This window comes from Ostrea edulis, chromosome 2, assembly GCF_947568905.1.
Source record: "Ostrea edulis chromosome 2, xbOstEdul1.1, whole genome shotgun sequence".
Taxonomy (NCBI): domain Eukaryota; kingdom Metazoa; phylum Mollusca; class Bivalvia; order Ostreida; family Ostreidae; genus Ostrea; species Ostrea edulis.
Window position 1 is genome coordinate 63,130,821 of NC_079165.1, and position 24,000 is coordinate 63,154,820.

At 34.3% G+C, this 24,000-nt stretch overlaps 2 protein-coding genes across 3 annotated transcripts in view; one reads left to right on the top strand and one right to left on the bottom strand.

Moving 5' to 3' along the window:
- LOC125681345 (protein diaphanous homolog 1-like) overlaps positions 1 to 20,002 on the top strand; it is a 41,610-nt gene extending 21,608 nt beyond the window's left edge. For both annotated transcript variants that reach the window (XM_048921379.2, XM_056156665.1), the window contains 16 exons: positions 62 to 181; positions 3,029 to 3,147; positions 3,658 to 4,001; positions 5,153 to 5,803; positions 5,952 to 6,063; positions 6,422 to 6,520; positions 6,620 to 6,816; positions 9,178 to 9,264; positions 12,877 to 13,029; positions 13,114 to 13,243; positions 14,286 to 14,410; positions 14,982 to 15,146; positions 15,354 to 15,468; positions 15,623 to 15,673; positions 15,782 to 15,883; positions 16,214 to 20,002. In XM_048921379.2, coding sequence (XP_048777336.2) covers positions 62 to 181; positions 3,029 to 3,147; positions 3,658 to 4,001; positions 5,153 to 5,803; positions 5,952 to 6,063; positions 6,422 to 6,520; positions 6,620 to 6,816; positions 9,178 to 9,264; positions 12,877 to 13,029; positions 13,114 to 13,243; positions 14,286 to 14,410; positions 14,982 to 15,146; positions 15,354 to 15,468; positions 15,623 to 15,673; positions 15,782 to 15,883; positions 16,214 to 16,281 — 2,638 coding nt within the window. In that variant the 3' untranslated portion in view covers positions 16,282 to 20,002. The remainder of the gene's footprint in view (positions 1 to 61; positions 182 to 3,028; positions 3,148 to 3,657; positions 4,002 to 5,152; positions 5,804 to 5,951; positions 6,064 to 6,421; positions 6,521 to 6,619; positions 6,817 to 9,177; positions 9,265 to 12,876; positions 13,030 to 13,113; positions 13,244 to 14,285; positions 14,411 to 14,981; positions 15,147 to 15,353; positions 15,469 to 15,622; positions 15,674 to 15,781; positions 15,884 to 16,213) is intronic.
- A 468-nt stretch (positions 20,003 to 20,470) lies between these two features.
- Positions 20,471 to 24,000, bottom strand: part of LOC125681346 (uncharacterized) — a 79,344-nt gene continuing 75,814 nt past the window's right edge. Inside the window, exon 38 of the mRNA XM_056156666.1 lies at positions 20,471 to 23,363. Within this exon, the coding sequence (XP_056012641.1) occupies positions 23,020 to 23,363 (344 nt within the window). The 3' untranslated portion in view covers positions 20,471 to 23,019. The remainder of the gene's footprint in view (positions 23,364 to 24,000) is intronic.

The window sequence follows — 24,000 nt, forward strand, 5'->3', positions numbered from 1 at the left end:
AATGGTTGTTCCAGAATACTATGAAAGACCATCTCTTGTCATTTTTCCTATTTGGAATCAGAGATCCTGATCACTGTTTTGAATTGCTGAAACAGATGAATTCTGTCGACAAGGAGAATGAACGGTGTTTTCTTTCCATCCTTCAGCACTTGATGTGTGTTCGTGATGACTTTTTTATCAGGTAAAACCATCTCGCGCATCATTGCATGTCCATCAGACATTTTCAGTCTTTGTCATCTAGAGATGTTTAGCATCTACTATGGTATAGGTTCATTACTTTCATTTTGTCAGTAGTCATGGCAATATCTGTGTTTACTTTCAGATCTCTCTACATTCTAGGTAATGGCATGTTCTATTGTGTTTTATCATATTGTGTAGATTTCTAAAGGAAATCAAAACTTGATCACTTATACATTTTACTGACATGATTCTCTCTGTTAACTTAGGTTTTTGTTTTGTATTGTATTTTGGTAGTGAATATAACATGAATGAGTTTTGTATTTTTGTAAAATGTAACAGAAACACAGTATACCTTATATATGATATAACTACTCTAGCATGTGCCCTCCCCCAAGGTCATGTGTCCTCCCCCAAGGTCATGCTGTTTTTGTGTTGTTTTCCAGTTATTAAGATTTATTGCACAGAAAATATGGGTGAAAGCAGGGGGGACTTAATAGTGAATACATGTACAAGTGGTTAAGATGGAGGGGGTGGGTGAAGAATTGGAGGTTTACTGGTGTTTGTCAATATGAGTGTTTGAAGTGAAATATTCTTTTGTAAAAGATATGTCACAGCCCAAAAGAATTGATTAACCTCATTTTGGAATTATATATCCATGTACTCTGACTTTACGGGTCAGTTGTAGCCTTGTTGGATGCTGTGTTGGTAGGGATGTGCATGTATTGTGGTTATTAAGTATCAGTAAGTTGCGTGTCATGTGTGAGTTGGACTGATATGCTGTGTTGATTGGAGTTTTTCAAGCCCAGAATTTCCCAGCATTAGTGACTGGAATCCATCTGTGTATACATGAGCTTTCTAAAGGGAGATAATGGCTACAAGACTGGAAGCAATCTGTTTAACATTATATGATTTTTATCAAGTTACAGTTTCAACAAAATGAAAAGAAATGTTGAAGTTCACGATAATACACTTCTTTTCATTTATATAGTATAATGAGTTCAAATGTCAATGTCGCAGTGGCTATTTGTAAAAACTGATTTGGACTCACTTGGACAAGAGTTGGTTAAATTTATTTGACAGTTATCTTTCGTAATATAAAGTTTAGATATGAAGTGTAATGTGAACACTAAAACAAATAAAAAATGTCAGCCTTATTCTTGATTGTGATCTGGTGAAGAATGAAGCATTTTGATTAAAAGCATGCTTTTGAATGATAATGCAGACAAATAACAAGGACACAAATGACTATTGTACTAAAAATCAAAGTGTGCTGTATGATCTTGGAAATTATGTAATTACATCACAGTTCTCCCAAATGTGAAATAGTTGACTCAGAGACCAAGCAAAACTAAAAATTTTGTCAAAGAACTACTTGTAGGTTCACTATATGCCAAAAAATGACCCAGTGACTTTCAGTTCAATGTATTCTGTATTCAATTATGGCTGATGCACGTAGCTGAACTTTATTGCAGAATTTCCTATTTTCATCTGTTTAGATTTCCATGGTTTTTGAAACTCATGGATTTTTTTTGTTTTATGGTAGTTCAGTTTCTCATGTTTGTGGAGAATTAAAAATTGATGGATATCATGACCATATACTACGAAAACAACAAAACTTATTCCTCCCATTGAACTTTATGGTATTAAGCATTTTTGAACTCTCTCAGAGTGTTTTATGAAGAAAAGGGCATGTGAAATTGTATATTTTTGGGGGGAGGGAGGGGGATAGTATATTTTTGTATATATACAGAGAAATTTAAGTGTATACACAGACAACAATCTAACAAGTAATTTCCATGTAATCAATATTAACAGATTGCAGATCAGTCAACATTTGTAAAGAATGGACCACACAAGTTGTGCTCTATTTAAAACATTGAAAAAAGTTACATTTTCAACAATTCAAAATAAAAATATGACTTTTTTTATATGTATAATGACATGCTTTGAATGATATCACATGATTCACGACGTGGAAACCACATAGACTGAAAATACATGATAGCCAGTGCAGTGAGAAAGTTCTTAAAGGGGCATTAGCTGTCAACGTCATATTTGTCCATTGTTACCAAATTGACTTAAACAGTTTAACAGTGCATAAAAATCACCACTGACATATCAAAATTCATATATTTTGCAATCTCTTATTGTAATTTTGACATTAGAATTTTTTAATATAGAAACAATGGTAAAAATTATTGTATGGAAGTAAATACTTCATTGTTGAGAAATTTTTACATGGTTTTCTTAAAATTTTATTTGAGGTTGCTCTTTTCACTCTCAGATTTTATTTTTATTGATTTTTTAAAACTCTGTACTTTAATCACGGCTAATAATTTAAAATTTTTATGTTTTTATAAGCTAATGCCCTTTTTGAAATTAGGACAAGGAAAATTTGAGCTACATGTATATGCATTTAAAGAATTTATTTTTGACGTAGAGAAAACTCCCATAATCCTAATAGCTGACTTTTTGTTTTAATCTCCTAAAGTCACATCTTGTTGACCTTAGATTATGAACTTACATGTATTACATCAGTTTCATCTGCGTCTTGGGATCTTCTGCACAATGCAGTGCGCCATATTGATTTGAAATGAGTTGTATATAAGAAAATGTAATATTGATCATAGCTGGGACAAAATGATAGAAATCACTCCACTGTGTTAATGGATTGGACAGAGAATGTGAACCCACCCCTCCCTGAGCTTAGTCGAAAATAAATGTATATGTCTATTTTTCAATAATTTTGTTCACTTGTAGTCTGTTTGCCAAAGATTAAACTGGATTCAGCCCCTGTAGTTGTTGTGTAATAATGATATGTTAGATGACATAATGACCTTCCTTTCAGAACTGAGTATTACAGACTGATAGAAGAGTGCCTGACTCAGATCGTTCTACACAAAGATGGAGTAGATCCTGACTTCAAAAGAACCAAAAGATTTGACATCAAAACGGAGAAATTCATAAGTTAGATGTCTTTCTGATTTTCTCTTTTGAAAATATAATTCAGTGGCATAATTACTCTACAAGTAGAATTTTTAGGGAGGATTTGATTTTGGCATTATTAGTAGGGGTATTGAGATCACTAAAATTGAATATCGCTAACAATTTATTCCATTTCATAGGTAATAGTTATCTTTCTTGGAATTAAAAAGTTGCTAGAATTTCTCTCTCTCTCTCTACCCATTTTTATTTGCTAAAAACTGAAAATCCACTTATACATTGTGCATTTTTATTTAAAGGGTTAAAAGCAAATTAGTTTACATGAGCTTATTAAAGCAGATAAATGACTAGTACCTGAATAATTGCTTTGGAATTCTAATGAAAATGAAATACTATTTCTCTTTAAACATTGTACTATAAAAAGCAGACATAATCTTCAATACATGTGCATTGCTTGTAAGATGTTATAACTGTCAATCTGCTGTAACTGAAATTAGATATGAAATTTATATAGGATTTGTTGTTTTCTGATAGATGATCTGGGAGAGAAAAGAAAAGAGATTTCTGAATTGGAGAAAAAGGTTTCAGAATTAGAACCAAGTGCCGAGAACCTTCCAAAAGTCCAGGCCCAACTGGACGCTGCACTGATTTCACAACAAGAAATAGAGTCCAAGGCACAGATCATGGAGGAACAGTTACTCACCAAAGTCGGAGAGGCCGAGGAGAAGAAAGAGCTGCTGGAACAGAAGATGAAGGAGCGTGATGCTGAACTCAAATCACAGATTGCTGAGCTTGCTGAGAAGAAAGAAAAGTTGGAAGAAGATATGCTCAACATGAGGGTGAATAAGGATAAAGAAATTATTCAGCTGAGGGAGCAGGTAAAACACAGAACTTTAAATTCTAAGTACTCTGTATCATGGATGTCTTCTAATCTGAAGATTTTCTGTTCTGTCCAGATTAAACTAGGTTCACTGTAGACAGTTTGATTACAATCTTGTGAAAGAGATGGCCAAAAATTATAATATATAATCATATTTAAAGATACAGATGAATGAAATGTAAGCAAGTGTAAGGGTGTGTAAAAATGGAGCCCACTACCAAAATTACTACTACATACTTACTTGCTCCGGATTAGGGGGTTCTTGCTCCAGAGTGGGGTACTCCTACAGGCTAGAGCCTCGGATAAAGTCCTTACACGCCTTCTATTCCTTGGTAATTGTTGGAGAATACACGATAGATAAATAACAAATGATAAAGAACAACAGAATTTATTTCTTTTTATTTTTATTGTTGACTCTACTTGCCCGCCTTTCAATTTACTGTCACATTGTGATATGGGTACTAGTTTAGTAGGTTTTGCTTGACTGACCACTAGTTTAGATGATATGGAGGATGCTGCATTAAAGATGCTGAAAAAACTAAGTTTGTTTTGAAAGCAGTTTTTTAAAAATCAGTTATTTAAAAAATGGTGATTTACATGTGATTACCATGTATTAAGCACACAGCTGACAAGATTGAGGCTTCAACGATATTTACATGTCTAAGTACAGCTTTTTTATGAGAGCTATGACAGGCAAAATTGTCGTTGGTGTTTTGAACTTAAAACATGAAGAAAGAAGTGATATTTTTTGTTTTATGGATTGTGCGTAGCCCCACTTTTTGGATAGAATTCTGAAGAAAAAACAAAATAGCACACTACATGATACTTAACAGTACTTCTTCAGAACCACTGTAAGAACATTTGTACCAAGTGTGTTGATTAGGGATGCAGCCATTCTGAAGAAATAGATTGAAATGTAATTGTTTACAGATGCCAACAACAGGCAGGCAACAGATGCTAAGATATGTCAATAGCTCACACTGGTCTAGACTAAGGACATCTTGTTTTCATAATTTAAAAGATGCACTCATTGCACCATCAACATGCTATGCTTCTAATTTAAGTTGATTTTCAAATCACAATTAAGGTCCATGGGCCTTTCATTGATTGTATAGTATGAACTTTGGTACCTGTCAATTTTGTTCACAGGTTAAAAAACGTCCAGCTGTTGTAGATAAAGATATAGCCAGACCGATCAACGTCCAAGGTTCTACCCCAACTCCTCCTCCTCCTGTCAAGAATGTATCAGTACAGACAACAGAAGAATTCCTACCAGCAGCACAACAGATCCAAGCACCAGCACCTCCTTCTGCCCCACCCCCTCCTCCTGCCCCACCCCCACCCCCACTTCCACCAGGGGTCACCATCCCAACACCTCCCCCAGCTCCCCCTTTGCCAGATGGTGCAACAGTCCCTCCACCAGTGCCACCTCCACCCCCTGCTCCACCTTTCCCAGGTGGAACTGTACCTCCAGCTCCTCCCCCTCCTCCACCCATACCAGGTGGTATACCAGCTCCTCCTCCTGCCCCTCCTTTCCCAGGGGGAGTTCCTCCCCCACCTCCTCCCCCACCACCCCCTGGTGGTGCACCTATTCCTCCACCCCCTCCTCCTCCCCCTGGTGGAATTCCTCCTCCTCCTCCTCCCCCTGGTGGAGCCCCTCCACCACCACCTCCCCCTGGGGCCCCTGGTTTTCCATTTGCAGGACCCCCTAAACCTGTTGTACCTCAGCTGCCATATGGAATGAAGCCAAAGAAAAAGTATGAATTGAAAGAACAAACAAAGCGCATCAACTGGGAAAAGGTAATGGATGATTAATGGTGTACACATGTATTATAATTGCATATGCATCCACAAAGTGTATTCACTTCAAAAAGTATTTCATAATAAATGCCACTGTATTGCATGTACATTTATGTGAATTTACTGAGCATTCTATCTTTAAATTAAGATACCTACAAATAAACTGAAAGAGGACTCATTCTGGGTAAAAGCAGAGGAGAGCAAGTTCGAAGATGACTTCATATTCCAGGCTTTAATGGAAAATTTCTGTGTTAAAAAACGTAAGACTTATAAAACTTTATTAAGTTACATTATAAACAATGCCAGGCTTTAATGGAAAATTTCTGTGTTAAAAAACATAAGACTAAAAAACTTTATTAAGTTACATTATAAATATGTTTTGTTATAATGCCTGACTTTAATGGAAAATTTCTGTGTTAAAAACGTAAGACTAAAAAACTTTAAGTTACATTATAAACATGTTTTGTTGTAATGCCTGACTTTAATGGAAAATTTCTTTGTTAAAAAATGTAAGACTAAAACACTTTATTAAGTTACATTATAAACATGTTTTGCTATGATGCATTTTTCCCCACCATGACATGATGTATGTCTATTCATGTGGTGTGTATCTTATAGCTGTTAAGAAGGATGCTCAGGTTGAAGTAGCCAATGAAAAGAAAGGGAAAAAGGTGAAGGATCTCCGAGTCCTGGATGCGAAATCTGCTATGAATCTTTGTAAGTGTATAAAATACATGTAAATCATTCCAAAATTTTAATTTACGCATATCTAGGTATTTATCATTTTTCAACGTAGAAAAATTAATTTTCCTACAGCCATGTTGCTTGGTTCTCTGAAGACGCCATACCAAGAAATCAGGAGGAGGATATTAGAGGTGGACACTGAGCACCTGAAAACGGGAATGCTGGAACAACTCATCAAGTACCTCCCAGAGCCGGAGCATATTAAGGAGCTGGGTGCACTGAAAGAGGATTATGATGACTTAGCAGAAGCAGAGCAGTTCATTTGTACAGTATGTTCTGTGTTACTTACACATACTCAACAGCGTTATTAAAGGTCACCTGTGTGTTTATAACTTGAAAATAGATTATATTCTGTGTGTGTGGTGGGAGTTACTGGAATCACCATATTTGTCTGTCTATAGAAAATTTATCCAGAGATTATTTCTGTCTAAAATTAATGAAGACTGTGTAAAATTAATAGCATGTATTTTATAAATCTGTCAACCTAATATTTTCAGATTGATTCATCAATTTTGAGAAGTTATGGTATTTTAGGATTTTATATGTTAAAGATTTTTATTTGCATGAAAAATTCCTTCAATTCTCTCCTGGTTAATGTAGGATAATTAAGATGCTCGCTATCAACCACGGAGTTGCTAATTGATTGAGGTTGTATCATGAACCAAGTTGAAGGTCATATAGACATTGTCAGGTCTCCAGAGGGAAAATATGTAAATTGTGTAATTGCTGTCTGTTAATTGTTGTTTAGGTCATAACTTTCCAACAGAGAGAATGATAAAATGCTCATACATATGATGTAAGTGACACACTCATGTAGGCTGCTTATAACGTGTTATCTGAGCCCAAGGTCAAGGTAACTACACAGAATTAGTACATGTAATGCATGTCAGTAAAGATAAGAATCAGAGCTGGGGGGGGGGGGGGGGATACAAAAGTTAGGCCCTGGTTCTGAATGTTTAGACCTAATCAACAGGGCCGGTGGGAGAAAATACAGTATAATCTGTCTAAACCGGCTTTGTGTGGTTCCAAAGAAATTGGCCGGTTTGCACAGAGTCCGGAGTGCAGAATGTTGACAAGAATGAGAGTTCCTTCCCTTGTATTCACTATCTATGCATACGTGTATAATGATTGCTAACGTTTTAATATATCACAAAAGAATTCAAAATGTAAAAATATAAATGTCAGTGTTTTATTGTCGTGCTCATTTGAAAAAGTTTCAATTTTTATTAAACAGTTTAAAATCTGGGAATTATTCGCGCAATTTTCTGTTGGTAAATTGTCGATTTCGTCTACATCATCGCCGTTATCAAGTGCTACATTATGTACGTTCGTCAAGTTTGTGTTGTTTTCGTTTAAAATTTGTCTTTCCCAGCTTTCATTGTAAATGTATCGCTTTCAACTGTCTCAATTTGTGAAACGGAAACTAATACAATGCCGAGTGATCGACCGGACATGGCGAGTTGTGCTAACTAACTGCATATCATCACTGTCTGACTCGCCGTAGAGCTCCGAGAAGTCCACGAGGGGAAATCCTGCTTTTGGAAAACATAACGGGATTGTTGCCGATTTTGTTTCATTCCAAGAATGTATCGAATTCATCGATTAATTGAACTTTGTCTTTTAATGTCAGTTCTCGTCTCTGTCGTTAGGGGGAGGGCGCCATTACCTCGTTCGTGGTGCTGTCATAATTGAAAAGTGCACCCCCTAAAAATCGGGTTTTATTTTAATCTGATCGCGACTCATCGCCAGTTGCACTCTTTTACTTACCTGTGGCTTCCTTTGAGATACCCTTTGTGTACACCGCGTGTGATCGACCGAATACCGACAGGTTGGTCATCGTGGGGTGGCTGGTTTAAATGCGATAATTAGAGCTAATTACGAGCAGTTGGGACCTTGTGTACATCGAATACAATTGACCTCAACAATTAGGGTGGTGTATCATCGAGGGGCCGGTTTACACAGGATAATTAAAGTTAATTAATAGCAGTTGGGACTGTGTAAGCCGGCCGATATACAGAATACGCAGTATCCGGAGTACAGGGAATTATTAATAAAGAAATTTGTTAAAGAAATGTTAGGGACTATATTTTGTGGCCGGAATTGACAGAGCGCCGGAGTACTCAGAGGCCGGTTTGGACAAATTATACTGTATATAAAATTCCTAACATAGCGGAAAAGCATCAGACAATCACACAAAGCTCACAGTATTTTTGTATTTTATGATTCCATACCTAGGTCATTTGGACTATGTATATCTTTGTAATGTACAAACATTAGAAACTTATCCAAATCTTTTAAAACTGCATTTCTTACTTTGATGCAAAACTTTTTCACTTCATGAGCTATGAATTTTCACCAACAAGCAATTTATTAGACTGTAGATACAGAGAACTGTAATGTTTAAGGTGTACAGGTATGTGAAATGTGATGCCTGTTTTTATTGAGTTTATCTTTTGCACAACATGATCATACATCAAACATGATCATGATTTTGAAAATGAAGATTTGCTTAAAGGGGTTTCTTTTCATTTTATCAGAATATTTAAGATTTGGTAAGAAGGGATTTTACTGTTCATGGCACAACATTAAAAAAGTTCAGTGATACACTTTAACATTCAACTTTTCTTCAGATATCAGACCTCAAGAGACTCAAGCCTCGACTGCAGTCTATTCTTTTCAACATGACATTCAGTGAGGTGGTGGATGGCATTAAACCGGTACTGAGATTCACTTACTTCATATCTTTATAGCACACCTGGGCTGGTTAACTTCTCTGACTGGAGTTTTATGTCTAGTCTCTTTGCACCTGTGATTTTTGAGAAATAAATTTCTTTTTTTAAAAATACATGAGTGTATGAACTGAGATGCCTTACGACCACATACTTCATGAGGTGTGACATGAAAAGTATGCCAGCATGAAGCATTGCAGTTCTTACCCGCATGTATTTTGCCAAAATATGAAATTTGTTTTTATATTTACATTCTACTTTCATGCATTTCTGTCACAATTTCCAGATGTTAAAATAGAAGTGCTATATTTATCAAGATCCATGCACAGCTGCAGCACATTCATGAGGAAATGGCTGTCATTACAATTTGATTAAGATATCAAAGGAAAAAACATTTAAAATGTAAATATTCATCTGTTAATACATGAATTACCTCTGTGTAAGTTTGCTGAATGAATACATTTTTAACATTAATTTGGTTTAGTTTTATTGAAATCACAGACCTGTTACCAAGATGTTGTCATTATAGGGTCCACAGTAAGCTTATAACATGTACAGATGTGTATCTAGACTATCTCAAGAGCAAAAGGGTCCGCTTTTATCAGACTGATATACTAATATAATTTCATTATCCACACATAATTCTAAATTTTCCTAAGGCTGATGATCCACAAGAGAGTCTACACAGAAATATAAAAGAAAAGTTTCTTCCCCAAGTCAAAAAGGCTGGATTTAATTATTGAGCACTCGTGTATAGTGATTACTCGTTCTATGTCTATGTCACTTTGAGTCAATCAGATCTTATCCTCAAAGTCGATAAATAGCTGACAGGTGTGGAAGCATGCAGCTTCATTTTTATGCTCCCTGACAATTTTTCGGGGAGCATATAGATGCTGTCATGTCTTCCTGGACATCCAAGCTCATATCTTCTAAACCTTTCATCAGAAATTTATCGTAATTGATTGTAAATATTCCTTGGGACAGGGTCAGTCAGATAAAGAGGGAAAAAAATCTTTATTTCAACAGTTTTTGAACAGGTATTGATCATATATCACACAAATAAATAACAGGCTAATGGCTTCCAGGCAGAGGTCACTCAAGGTCATTTTGTAGAGGTCAAGGTCACTCCAAACATATACATTATTTGAGGAAAAAGTTCTGTATTTCAGAACTTATACTGTACCTCATATATGAAAAAGAAACCTTCAATTTAAAAATATTTCAACAGTTATTGATGTTTCGGACAAAGGTCTCTCAATGTCATTTTGGTAATGTCAAGATCACTAAGAACATATACCTTATATGAGGAAAAAGTTCCTTATTTCAACAGTTTTTGAACAGGTATTGATCATATATCACAAAAATACATGCAAGTAACAGACAAATGGCTTTCAGACAAAGGTCATTTTATAAAGGTTAAGGTCACTCTGAACATATACTCAGAACATATACCTTATATAAGGAAAAACCTTCATTTCAACAATATTTCAACAGTTATTGATATTTTGGACCAAGGTCTCTCAAGGTCATTTTGGAAAGTTTATGGTCACTCGGAACATATGTATTACCTTATATAAGGAAAAGGTTCTTCAACAGTTTTTGAACAGGTATTGATCATCTATCACACAAATAAGTAATAGGCAAATGGCTTTCAGACAAAGGTCACTCAAGGTTATTTTATAAAGGTCAAGATCACTTAACATATACCTTATATATGAAAAAAAAGCTTCATTTGAAAAATATTTCCACAGTTATTGATCATTGTGTGAGTCATTCATCATATGAAGTAGTTCATTGGTTAGATGTAGTTTGGGGAGCATCCTTCAGTTTTACTGATATTCTTGTTTTTCATGTAAATGGATGACGACTAGTGATGGGCATTGTGGTTCATTGAACAGGCACTGCTCTGATTAAATTAATGAGAACAATTTGCCAAATCTCTGTTAAGATATTGCCAATACATGTAGTCAGAAGAACAGGAGTGAAGAAACTGAAAGATATTGTATTTTTATTTTGCAGTTGTCCAGTGAGTAGATGATTAGGACAAACTAATATAACATGTCTGTTAATATAAGTAGAAACATTATTGGCATCTTAGAAAAAGGATTGTTTTTTTTAGATTAAATCCTATAACAGCAATTTTTACATCATTTACAAAGAAAATATTACAAAATCACTAACAAAGACACTGTGTTTGGGCAAGGATTTTGAATTTTTTGTAAACATAAACTTAATTTTTCATGTTCCATTCAAGGTTGACTTCATGTTTCTGTGAGTAAATTAAAGCTTGTTCGTATGTTGCAAATGCAAAGCTTATATTTTCAATGGATTTTTATTTTGACAAATTCAAGATGGTGTGTGTATCGTGTGCCCAAACTCAGCCCATTTACCACTATGTATCATTTTACGAAATGGATAAACAAATTTATTTTTCCCTTTTGTCAATTTGGAGTTGTAGCTGAATGCAAACCTGTGCACACACATAAAAATATTCACCCACATATATATCAGTTATGATGTACAGAGCGGTTATGGGTATATTACACATCATAAAAAAGGGACAGGTATAGTAATTTTGAAATCTCTCCCAATCTAATTAAAATCGGACTTGTTAGATCCGTAAGACACGGATTATATGGCACAGATCTAAGAAGTCTGATTTGAATTAGATTGGAATCTGTCCCTCCATCAGCCAATCCATCCAAAACATTTAATAATTAGGTACATAGAGTGTATTTGATAGAAATTTCCCAATGATTTCATGCATTTTAAAATTTCCTATTTTTAGAAGAATTTGTGTCTCTTACAATGGAGAGTATATGGTCTATATGCATGTATTGTGTACACATGTAACTGCAATTTTTGCAGTATTTAATCAATTTTGATTACCATTGTACAATATCTGCATACAAACCAATATTGTAAATACTCGCCCTCTGCTGTTGAAAGATTTCATTTTGAAGATTTTTTTAAGGAGATTAATCCTTTATGTAGTGTATGCAATGTGGTACATTGGTTGTGAAATTTTTTACCCTGACAATAATTTAAATTGAACATTTAAAAATGTTTATGTATGTGCGTGTCTTGATTTGAAATGATCTGTTGAAAGTTTTCTTGAGTTTTTCGTGGTAGGAACTTAATTAGTTTGACAAATATTGTACTGCACATGCTGTATAATTATCCTGGGAAATTCCAATTAATTGCACAGTGAATTAAATCTTCAATCCTATAAGATATTCATATCATGCACCAAATCACAGCAAAACATGCTTAAGAGACTCATCATCGAAAAGGTAATGCAAGCTCTCAATTATTTTAATATATGATTTTTTTTTTGATATTGAAATAATTGAGAGCTTGTATTACCTTTTTGATGATGAAATCATGCTTCATAAGAGGTGCTTAAAAGTTTCCCCATGGTCCAAGTGAAAAATTAGCTCAATCTACTGACATTTTATAAAATATGTGACTTTCATATTCTTTACAGGTTTTCGCTCATTTTGAATTGCAAAATGTTTTGAATATGAAACAATTAGATAAGTACATGTATTTCATGTATTGTATAACTGTTTAATAAGCAATACATTGTTTTTACCGTAGGATTTAATGTCAGCCAAAGTAGCATTAGAAGATATAAAGACGAACACAAAGTTTGCACGCATCCTAGAACTCATTTTGTTGATTGGAAATTATCTCAACTCTGGGTCCAGAAATGCTCAGTCTCTGGGATTTGACATCAGTTTCCTCAGTAAGGTATGGGATCAGATTTTACTTTATAGAGTGGAAGTCCAATTGCTCTTTCTATGTTACTGATCCCACATGCATACACTTGTACAGTTAAAGAATACCAAAACCCAAGACAATAAAGCAACCTTGGTGCACTTCCTTGCCAATGTCATAGAGGATAAACACCCAGATCTCGTACAGTTCCAGGACGATTTTACATACTTGGAAAAGGCCTCCAAAGGTATTACCTTGAAATAGCAAGGAATATATATCTACATGCCAAGTTATAGGTTGCAAGTATGTCAAGTAAAATGTGCAGCACATGATAAAAATCTAAAGTTTTTGTAAGTGTTAAATGGAAGCCTATAGATATAGCAATAATAAAAGTGCAAGTAACATGTTCAATTATTATACCCCCCGAACAAAGTTCAGGGGGGTATATAGGAATCACTCTGTCTGTCTGTCCATCTGTCCGTCTGTGCAGATTCGTGTCCGGGCCATAACTTCTTTGTTCTTTGACTTAGGCATACCATATTTGGCACACAGGTGGATCACCATGAGACGATGTGTCGAGTACCTTCATGACCTCTATATGACCTTGACCCTTGACCTCAAGATCAAAATTAAAGGTTTTTTACAATGGATTCGTGTCCGGGCCATAACTTCTTTCTTTGTTCTTTGACATAGGCGTACCATATTTGACACATGAGTGTATCACCATGAGACGATGTGTCGGGTACCTTCATGACCTCCATATGACCTTGACCTCAAGGTCAAAATTAAAGGTTTTTACAGTGGATTCGTGTCAGGGCCATGACTTCTTTGTTCTTTGACATAGGCATACCATATTTGACACATGAGTGTATCACCATGAGATGATGGGTCGGGTACCTTCACGACCTCTATATGACCTTGAACTTTGACCTCAAGGTCAAAATTGATTATAGGGTTTTGACATAGTCATACCATAAGACATGGGTGTATCACCATGAGACTATGTGTCATGTACATTTATGACCTCTTTATGACCTTGACCTTTGATCTCAAGGTCAAAATTATAGGTTTATGCCATGGATTTGTGTTTGGACGATATCTTCCATTTTCTTCTACAAAGGCATACCATATTTTTACACTCAGGAAAGAGGTAATTTATACCTATTAACAACACCCTTTGGGAGATTGGGGTAAGCGGGGGGTATTCTTAGTGAGCATTGCTCACAGTACCTCTTGTTTTATCTATTTTAGTAAATGCTGTAAATCTAAGCTTTATTTGTTTTTTACAGTATCGGATGAAGGTATGCAAGAAAACTTCCGATCTTTGGAGAAATCTTTAAAGCAGGTGAAGAGTGATTTGGAAAATTGCAAGAAATCCAAAATGGAAGGGGACAGGTTCCCCGAGGTGATGGAGATATCCTTTGTATGGGTCTACTCACAAAGAAATATAGGTCCCATAACCAGTGTGAGTTAGTAACAAGAATTTCTCAAACTCGAGTTTCTTCATTTTTAAAATTTTCAAGAAACAAGAGGTTTGCGAAGTGTCTCTTGAAAATAAAAATAAAAATATTACGGAACAAGAGTTTGAGAGAACCAGTTACTCATGAGCAAATGTTATGGGACTTGTTTATATAATCATTATACACTTTCAGGGATTTTAATAAACATTCTTCCTTCAACTGATGTCAGTTATATTGAAATATACATTTACCTATGTACATGCTATAAACAGAAGTGTTCTTGGTGATGGAAATGAAATGTACATGGGAAAAGTTTGAAAATTAAAAACAACCAATTAGAATCATTGAAGGTGTTGCATAACATGTTAGTAAAATCAAACATGACTAACTCTGCCAGAGTGATGAAAGAAAGTGGACAATGGGAGAAATATACAAAAAGTACATGTATATTATTTTTTTATGTACTTTCATGACAGTAATGGCTGTAAAAATGTAATGCATGTAAAACTCCTTGACAATGCTCACAGTTTCTTAGTGCAAGCCAAGGAACAGTTTGAAGTGATGAACAATATGTACAAAAAGATGACTAGCTTATATGAAGATATGAGCAAGTACTATTGTTTTGATAAGAAGAAATATGGCATGGAGGACTTTTTTGGTGACATTAAAATCTTTCAAGATAGCTTCAAGGTAAAATTGTATACTTGTGTCGCTAATCTTCAATTCGTTAAAAGCTTTTGTAGTCTGTGTAGTTCTTTGTTTAGACAGAATCAACTTATAATTAACTACCGCAAGTCATTTTCAAGGCAAAAATCAAATGAATGAAATAATCTGAGAATTAGGAGAAAATTTCTGATTTTTGAGGAAAGTCTAGATAATTTTCAAATTGGGATTTAGCAAGCACTCAAGGATAATGCAAAACAAAGAGAAACCAATGCCAGATTACAACGAGCGAAAGAAGCCAAGGAACGTGCCCAGAAAGAAAAGGAAGAAAGGATGGCGGCTCGTAAAGGTGAATCAGACATGTAATTCATCTTAGAGGTTGTCATTTGTATTGATGATTCAAGATTGGCAATCTCATTTGATATGGTTATACATGTTTAATTACATTAAAAGATGTAGTAAAATCTGTTGCTTTAATATGAATGAACAATTTCTCATTTTAGAGGGAGAAATCAAGGCCAAGAGAAATCCAACCAGAGGGCTTGGTCCTCAAGGTGAGTGCACTGAGGTGTCACAGAAGCATGTTTTATAAGGAATGTAAATGCTCATGCTATATGTCTGTTACGAAACGATAATGTGATTATTTTAATATTTTATTTCAGACGATGACTTGAAGGGAGCAATGGACAATCTGTTGGATGCACTGAAGACAGGATCAGCATTTAATACAGCTCGCAGGAAGAGAAATCCAAAACCCCATGGAGGTAAGAAATGGGGGAAATATGATGTATCTTGATGCAAGTCATTCGGATGTACATGTACATGTATGTGTGGACAAGGATGGTGGTCACTTCTCCCTCCTCCTACACCCCTTCACTGCTCCCACTCCTCTCCCTCATCTCCATTCCCTCCCCTTTATTCTGTCTGTCTCTACAGGAATCACAAACTTGAAAAACTATGAGAGGATTGTAGTGAATGAAATATTCTGAGGGGATACGCAAGTTTGACATTGACATGTTTCATCATAATTTTGCAACACTCTTTATTCTGTTGTAATATACATGTATTTAATTTGGGTATGGTCATTTATATAGGTGAAGGAGAGCTGAAGGTCATGAGAAGAAAACCAGTAGATATCATGGCTATGCAGGAGGATTGTTGATAGACCTGCAACAAAAAGAGAGTTAGAAAGCTAGATTCCCACTTCATGATTCGTGTCACATTGAGATGGAGTGTTAAAACAGAAACAAACATAGGATCATACTCTTGTCTTCCTGTCTACTATACTCTTTTTGTAAGAATAGGGAGTAAAGATATAGTTTTAGTACATTTACAGAAGTTTACCTGGGTTGAATTGAAATATATTCATATATTTGTTAGATGCAGCAAATACTGATTTTATCAGGTTTAGTTTATGTATATTTTCTGTATGACGGACTTGATATCGGCCAGAGAAATAATATTTATAATATTGTTTACCGTACGTTTGTGTTCTGGTTTCTAGTCCATATGCCTGTATTTACTTTATTTAACAAGAATTTTAGTAAACATACATGTCCTTTCATCTATTATAATTTGTATATTTGATTTTAACCAGTTTTTTAAAGCGGGTGATTGAATTATAGGTATTTAGTCTATATTTTGTGATAATTAGCCAAATTTGCCATCAACAAATTGTATAACTCACATTTTGTTGTCAAAAATCTACAGCTGATGTCTCGAAATTTCTGGTAAAAAATAATTTTGCAGTATAAGTGTGCACTGGACTCTTGTTTTATGGTGTTGGATTGATAATAGATGGGAAATTGACAGAATGGACATCATTTTGTGTGATAACAATATCTGTTTTCCCATCTGAGCTTTAACAATGAATGCCCACAAAGAACAATGTGGTTTTATAATGATGGTTAAAGTCAAATGTAATACATATACCTATGTTGTTATATATATATATAACAGCGTAGGATAAAGTATAATGTACAGAATGGGTAAGTGTAGACCATTTTATGTTATCTGAATTACATTAGCTGTCTCCATGACCAAATCAAATGGTAACTTACTTGTAATTAGACATGTGTATTGGTACTAGACTGTCACTGAAATACCATACAAAAGAGTATAATGTTGCTTTATAACATGTTTTATCTTGATAATAAAGTAATGAGAATGTGTCCAAGCTATACATGTAGCAGTGCCACTGCATTATCAAGTAGAAAGTACAGATACTGCATGTTTAAGTAGAAAGTACAGACACTGCATGTTTAAGTAGAAAGTACAGACACTGCATGTTTAAGTAGAAAGTACACTGGGCCTCATGTTCTGCTAGGTTTGTTACTAGGCCTGCAACTACTTATAGATCTCTCATGTCCTGCAATGTTTGTTACTGGATCTGCAACTTGCATATCTTTGATGCTTATCACTTTTTTAAAGTAATGCTTGCATTCTTATTGTTTATTTTTCTTTTGAACTGTTACGATTTATCTATTTATGTCTATAACAACACAAATTTGGGCATTTGTCAAAATTTTTAGCAGTTTATTTAAAACATGGATTAGCACAATAAGAGGAGTGCCTAATGCCAAAAAATAAATCTATCGTTTCTCAGGTCAAACACTGCCGCATTGGTCAATTTTATTGATATATTGAAAAGGGAAATAACTCATTTTTTATAGCGTAAGTTGAAAAACAAAAAATTGATGAATTATTTCCCTTTTCGTATGCTTTTATTCCATACACAATATATATTTCTTGTTAATACATTATTTTATGAATTTTAAACTTTTAAACCAAGTGTTGGAAAGACACTTAGAGTTTAGTACAAATTATAATTAATGTAAGAAAACAAAAAAGTAAGAATCTGTTGAAATGTTCATTTTTGTTTATCGACTGACAAGAGAGGTAAGACCTGATTCAAGAAAACAAAACAAAAATCACCCCACCCCCCCCACCCCCAAATGTAACGTGCAACGGTCACCCAGCCAAGTGCTGATCACGCTCGCCATTGCTTAACTTGCGTGATCAAGAGAGAGACTCTACCACATCACTAGAAATTAAGCTAGCTCTCTAGCGAGGCAGTATAAGTTCACCCTTATACTGTCTGCTACAAAAATACAAAAAAAAACCCAAAACCCAACTTGTCTGCCATGTTGAAGATTGAAATTTTGGCCTGAGAAACAATAGATATATTTATTTTGTTTTGGCCTTATACGGCTTGGGTTGACAAGAGATTGTATGACCCGGATCAATAAATGTTATATTGTTGAAAACCATTTCAGGAGATATTATCATACAGGTGCTATTTTATTGTGTTCTTTTTGTGCAGAGTAGTACATGTAGATGTTCACATTCCAAAATCGAAACTTTATGACAAAATCGTTAGGGAGAGTTTTAGAAATTTCAAGATGAAATGAAGTCGAAATTTAATTTTGATGTGTGTTGTATCTTTTTTTATAATCAAAGATTAATTGACATATCGCACAACTACTAATTCTGTGTAGTCTCGCATTCCGTCCTTTGACTATCAACTTTGAAAATATTTCTCCATTTAGAGTTCATTCCTTATCAAAGTTTAGTAACTCTCATGATGGCATCCAAATGTTGACTGTTAAAGGTGATATCCAATTTGTTGAAGTTTTATTGTAGATTCTATACATAGAACCAATTTTGTGTGACTGAGTGCTTTAGTTGCTGAAATAGTCGTAATTTTATTTTCTGATGCTCATGTTTTTAGTGTATGTGCTGTGGTGTTAGATTGCATTTATTGACAACACTCTTAGTCTGTTTTATCATTGTGGACCAAATATTTTCTTGTACATGTAGTATAGGTCCCCCCCCTCCCCCAATCAACAGCAGCTAACTTTAACAACCATCTGTTTGCCTGTTTTAATGGAACCTTGTTTATCAGGACATTGACGTCAATGAAACAATCAGGATTGTCTCTATGAAACATATTTCTGTTTACTAGTAGTTGTGATGCACATTTCATGCAGCACTTTGGTTTAATGTCTCCATTTGTTTGCGTCTTCCTTTCTCACACTTACAATACTCTAAGGGCTGTGATTCATTTACTTCAATTAATATATAGTTGTTTTAAATGTAGAATTTTACTCTATACATGTAGTGCTTTGAAACTTGTCATTAATGAATAAATACCGGAGTATGCATTACACATGTAGTAGTATGGACTTCTAATATATTATACTGTATTCTAATAAAAGGAAATTATTTACAAAAGAAATATTGTACAGTAGAGGGGATTGCATCTTGGGGAATGTAGGTATGGTCTGTCAGTAACTGTTTTATTTTTTATATGTATACATTTGAATTACCTATAACATTCAATATCTTATGCACAGGTAATCTGTAGACAAAACCAAGTCTAGTCATATGTTACTAACTTCTTCACATGCACTAAATACATGTACTGCCAGTTGTGTAACCAAAATTGTACAAATTAAGCAGTTTATTTTCTGAAAATCAAGAAACCTTTTCAAATATTGTAATGCAACTATCATATGAACATTTTTTTTTGTATGCTATAATAGATATATTTCAAACCTACTTTATTCGAGTTCTTCAATATTCCAATTGCTTTTTATACTTGTATATTGAATTCTAGATGGATAATTTTTTTTCTAACAGTTACTCAAACAATTTTGAACACTGAATCAAAGTAGATGATACAAGACGTTTTCCATATAAACTGGTTATGTGTATGCATCTCCTTTCTTTTATTTTTAAATCATTAAACATTCCTGAATTATTTTACTGTGAGTTAATCAATAACATACATTTTCCTCTGTAACATAATCTATTATCAAGCTTCCAGCAGAATATGGCTGCTTGTGTTTTTATGCTTGGCAATAAAGGAGAAATTCCACAATCGATTTGGTTGCTTGTTGTCAATGTGGCTCAATAACATAGGAAACTCACTGGATACAATGAAAATGAAATCAAGTGATTAGGGAGTTATAAGGCAGATGAGGCTTTTATCTGCAGAGATACTATACAGGACTCATACCCCCCCCCCCCCCCCCCCCCCCCAAATTTCCCCTGAACTACATAGTATTCCAATTGTTTGTTTAATTATACTTTTTTGTGTTTACTCTTTTAAAACACTGAATTACTGTTTTATAGAAATACACTGATCTGATAAAGGATTAATACCAGTAACCGATTTAGATTTTTTTTTTTTTTTTATATTTATCAAATGACAAACAAAGGGGGGGGGGGGGGGGGTACATTTAATATCACAAAATGCATCAACTCCCTCCTACCCACGCTCTGCCCATAACTGGAGTGAACTGTAGTCCTTCTGAGATCACTTAAATTACAAAGATAACAAGACTATACATAGTTTTTGTATTTCATTTTGTAATATTGTACAATAACTTACAGGCAGTACAAAAAGAAGCATAACTTAAGCTGCTCTACAGGTCTGCAGTATAATTGTACATTGATGGGTATCCAGGACTGGTGAGCACAACCTACCTATATATAGCAATTCTACCTGTTCAATTCATCAAAAGAGACAAAAATTTAACCTTAGCCCATGTACCCTGTCAACTAGAGAACTAGAATCTATTTGGGGGACAAAAGAGGTGTGACAAAAATGGGATTGCTATTTAGTCAATAATCAACAACAAAACTAAAAGATAGAGAACACTACTCTCAAGTAAACGAAATAACTAAAGTGAAAAAAAAAATTAATCGCTGGTATGACTATTTTCACAAGCATACAACTTGAAATACAAGTATGCAATTTAAACAAAAATAGGAAATATTTGAAAAGAAAGAGTATACCGATTAAATATCATAGTTGATATTAATGAACACATTTAATACTTGCATATACATGTCCACTGTATGTGTTTCTTGGTTTACAACAGGTTTTAAAATGTCTACACATGACTTAATTTGCTGTGTATATCACAAGTCGGGAATATATAAAAGTATGTAAATCACAGAGCTTGCAAACAATATTCTAAGGAGGGGTGATCAAAAAGTTCTGACATAGAGTGCTTAATTTATTGAAAGTAGTAGGATAAATTTAACATTTCATGTTGGAGACATTGTAAATAAAGCAATCCCATGTTGTTTTGACCACAAGCACCACACTTATGGTTAGTTGCATTTGCCTAGTTTTAATTGACCAGTAATACTTTTATCAAGGAAAAGCATAAGAAAAGTCAGAAATATATTCTGCACAAAAAGTTCCTTAATATTCAATTGAAAAATCTGTAAATTTTCGCTATAAATATCGCTCATAAACATTTTTTTCATTTCATGGAATTACATTCCGTAATTTCGGCACATTTTGATCACCCGATGTACATGATTGTGATTTGGAGATACATGTATGAATACACTTAACTAGTGTTGTGGAAATTATAATGAGGCACAATGTATTTGCACAACTCTACTATCATTAAAAATCAAGGACTAGTACATGAAGTTTGAAAATGACTACAGTGTATGTATATGTAGTATTGTTGCACTGCCATTTGACAGGATATGTAAACACCAACACAGGTGTACTTAGTGTATAAAATGAAAATAGTGGAATGCTTTTATGTAGAATTTTTGGCATTTTCGACAATCCAAATCCAGAGCGCTAACTGAACACATCATGGCAGAAATTCAACAGCAATTAATTGAACCAATAACCAGAAAAATTTTTTAACAAGTGTAATAAAAAAAGAAATATTGCACTTCATAATTCTACGTTGTTTCATCTAGCAGAAGATTAATAACTATGACTTTCCAGTAACTGAAATGGAGTTTAAATCAGAGTAGAACACATACATGTAAATATATGCCTCTTCAAACAAAGTTACACTTTCAGTGTATGAAATAATATGATCCTACATTTATGTCATGGAAAACTTATAATACTAAAGTGTTCTTGTCTTTTTGAAGACTATCTTGAAACGCTTTCTCCTTTTCAATAATAAATTTGATATCCTAGCCAACATTACACATATTACAGAGGGTAAATGACAATTAGATGATGTGAATTTACAAATCTGATGAGACTATGCAGTAGTTGTATGTTTATAATGCATCATGAAGGAGCTATATAATACATTGTAAGTATGAGATATGATCTCTGACTGGCGAATCCATTATCCTGAATATACAGCGTTCTTTGTCGGTGAATGGTCCCATTTCCTGAGTCTTTGATTCCTCCAAGACAACACAGAGGACCATTGTTTATAAATATCACAGATAAACAGACTATACTGGGCAATATACATATGTACAAGTTTATGCACAGAATCATCTCGGACATACAGTGCATGCACAAACAATATTTAAAGCTCTATGTTAAAGCTTGCAGAAATTAAAATAGGACTCCCGGGTGTAATACAGATATTAGGTCATTAATAATGCCATAAAATATCTCAAATACCTCTGAAGGCATTGAAAAATAGCATAGGCACTGTGGTCACACTCTAAAACAATTTCTTTATAAAAATAGGAGTAAAGAATTTTCAGATCTTGAGGGAACAGACTTCAGATCTAAAGATTTTAAGTACTGCAAATTATGTACTTCTTCTTTAAGGGGTACATTACATTATTTCATCTTCCAAATTAAATGCACTTTTTTAAAGAAGAAAGTTCCATTCACAACAAATTTGGCACATAACATGAAAAACATACCAATAACAGAACCACACCTTTTCAATTAATCCTAGCCTACTGACAGCACAAAATATTGCCAATGCTACTTCTTTGCATTACAATTTTTTAGCTTTTAGCTCATTTGAAGTACAGCATGCATTTATCTACTTAATACATAAATGTACAAATTATTTACAAGCATATGGGGGGGGGGGGGGGGGGGGGGGACCAGCATACACCATAAATTGAAATATAAAATATGCAAAATTCGTAACATTTACAGATCTTTCAATCTTGCTAGTAACTTTTCTGCCTCCGACATTGTGTTATCAGCACGACTGCTTCGCCGTTTTTCCTCACTGTCTTGACGACTTGTTCTTTTGCGAGTCTCATCCTGACAACTGTTACGTTTCCTTTCTTCATTGTCGTTAAGGTCTCTTTTCACTAAGCTCCTTCTCATGTCTAATTCTCGAGCCTCCCGTCGCTCATCCTTACCCCTGGGAGGTCGAGGGGGTGTGTCTATGGAAGAATCGTTGAAATTTATTTCCATCATTGTTGAATTATCCATGTTAAGTAAATTCTGTCTTGACCTTGATCTGGATAATTGTGCCCTTCTTTCAGCTGTAAAATAAATGCATTAACAATAAATACCAAATCAGTGTAAAAAAAATAATCATGAAATAATCAGCTTAAAAACATCTATGTAAGGTCAAATAGTTATAGCAAAGTGTCAAATATATACCTAGAATAAAATTTTGCTTCGTTATGAACATCATTCATTAGTATTTTTTATTTAAAGTACCAAGGCAAATTCAAATAACTTAATCATAAACCATAATTCAATACATGTATAACTGTAAATAAAAGGACCTTGCTTCAATGACATGTTGATTTACAATAGATATAAATTCAATTCAATCAGCAGTACTCATATCCAATTCAATGCTAATAAGGGAACTTATGGGTTTTTTAAAAATTAGACTACCTTTAATTTCACTTGGCAAAATAAATAAAAACCATAGCCATATTCATAAATAAAAAGCAAGAACATGCTACTGGTATCACATGACAAAAGGACGATAACCTATAATTGTGATAATAAGTGACAGGGGTAAAACAAACAATGTATAATGCTATATAGAACAGGCTGTAAAAGTTACTTCCAAAAAATACATGCTGAACAAAAATAAATGTATGATACTGCTATCAAAATCATATGACACAAACAAAAACACTGAGGGAATTGAAAGCTAATTGT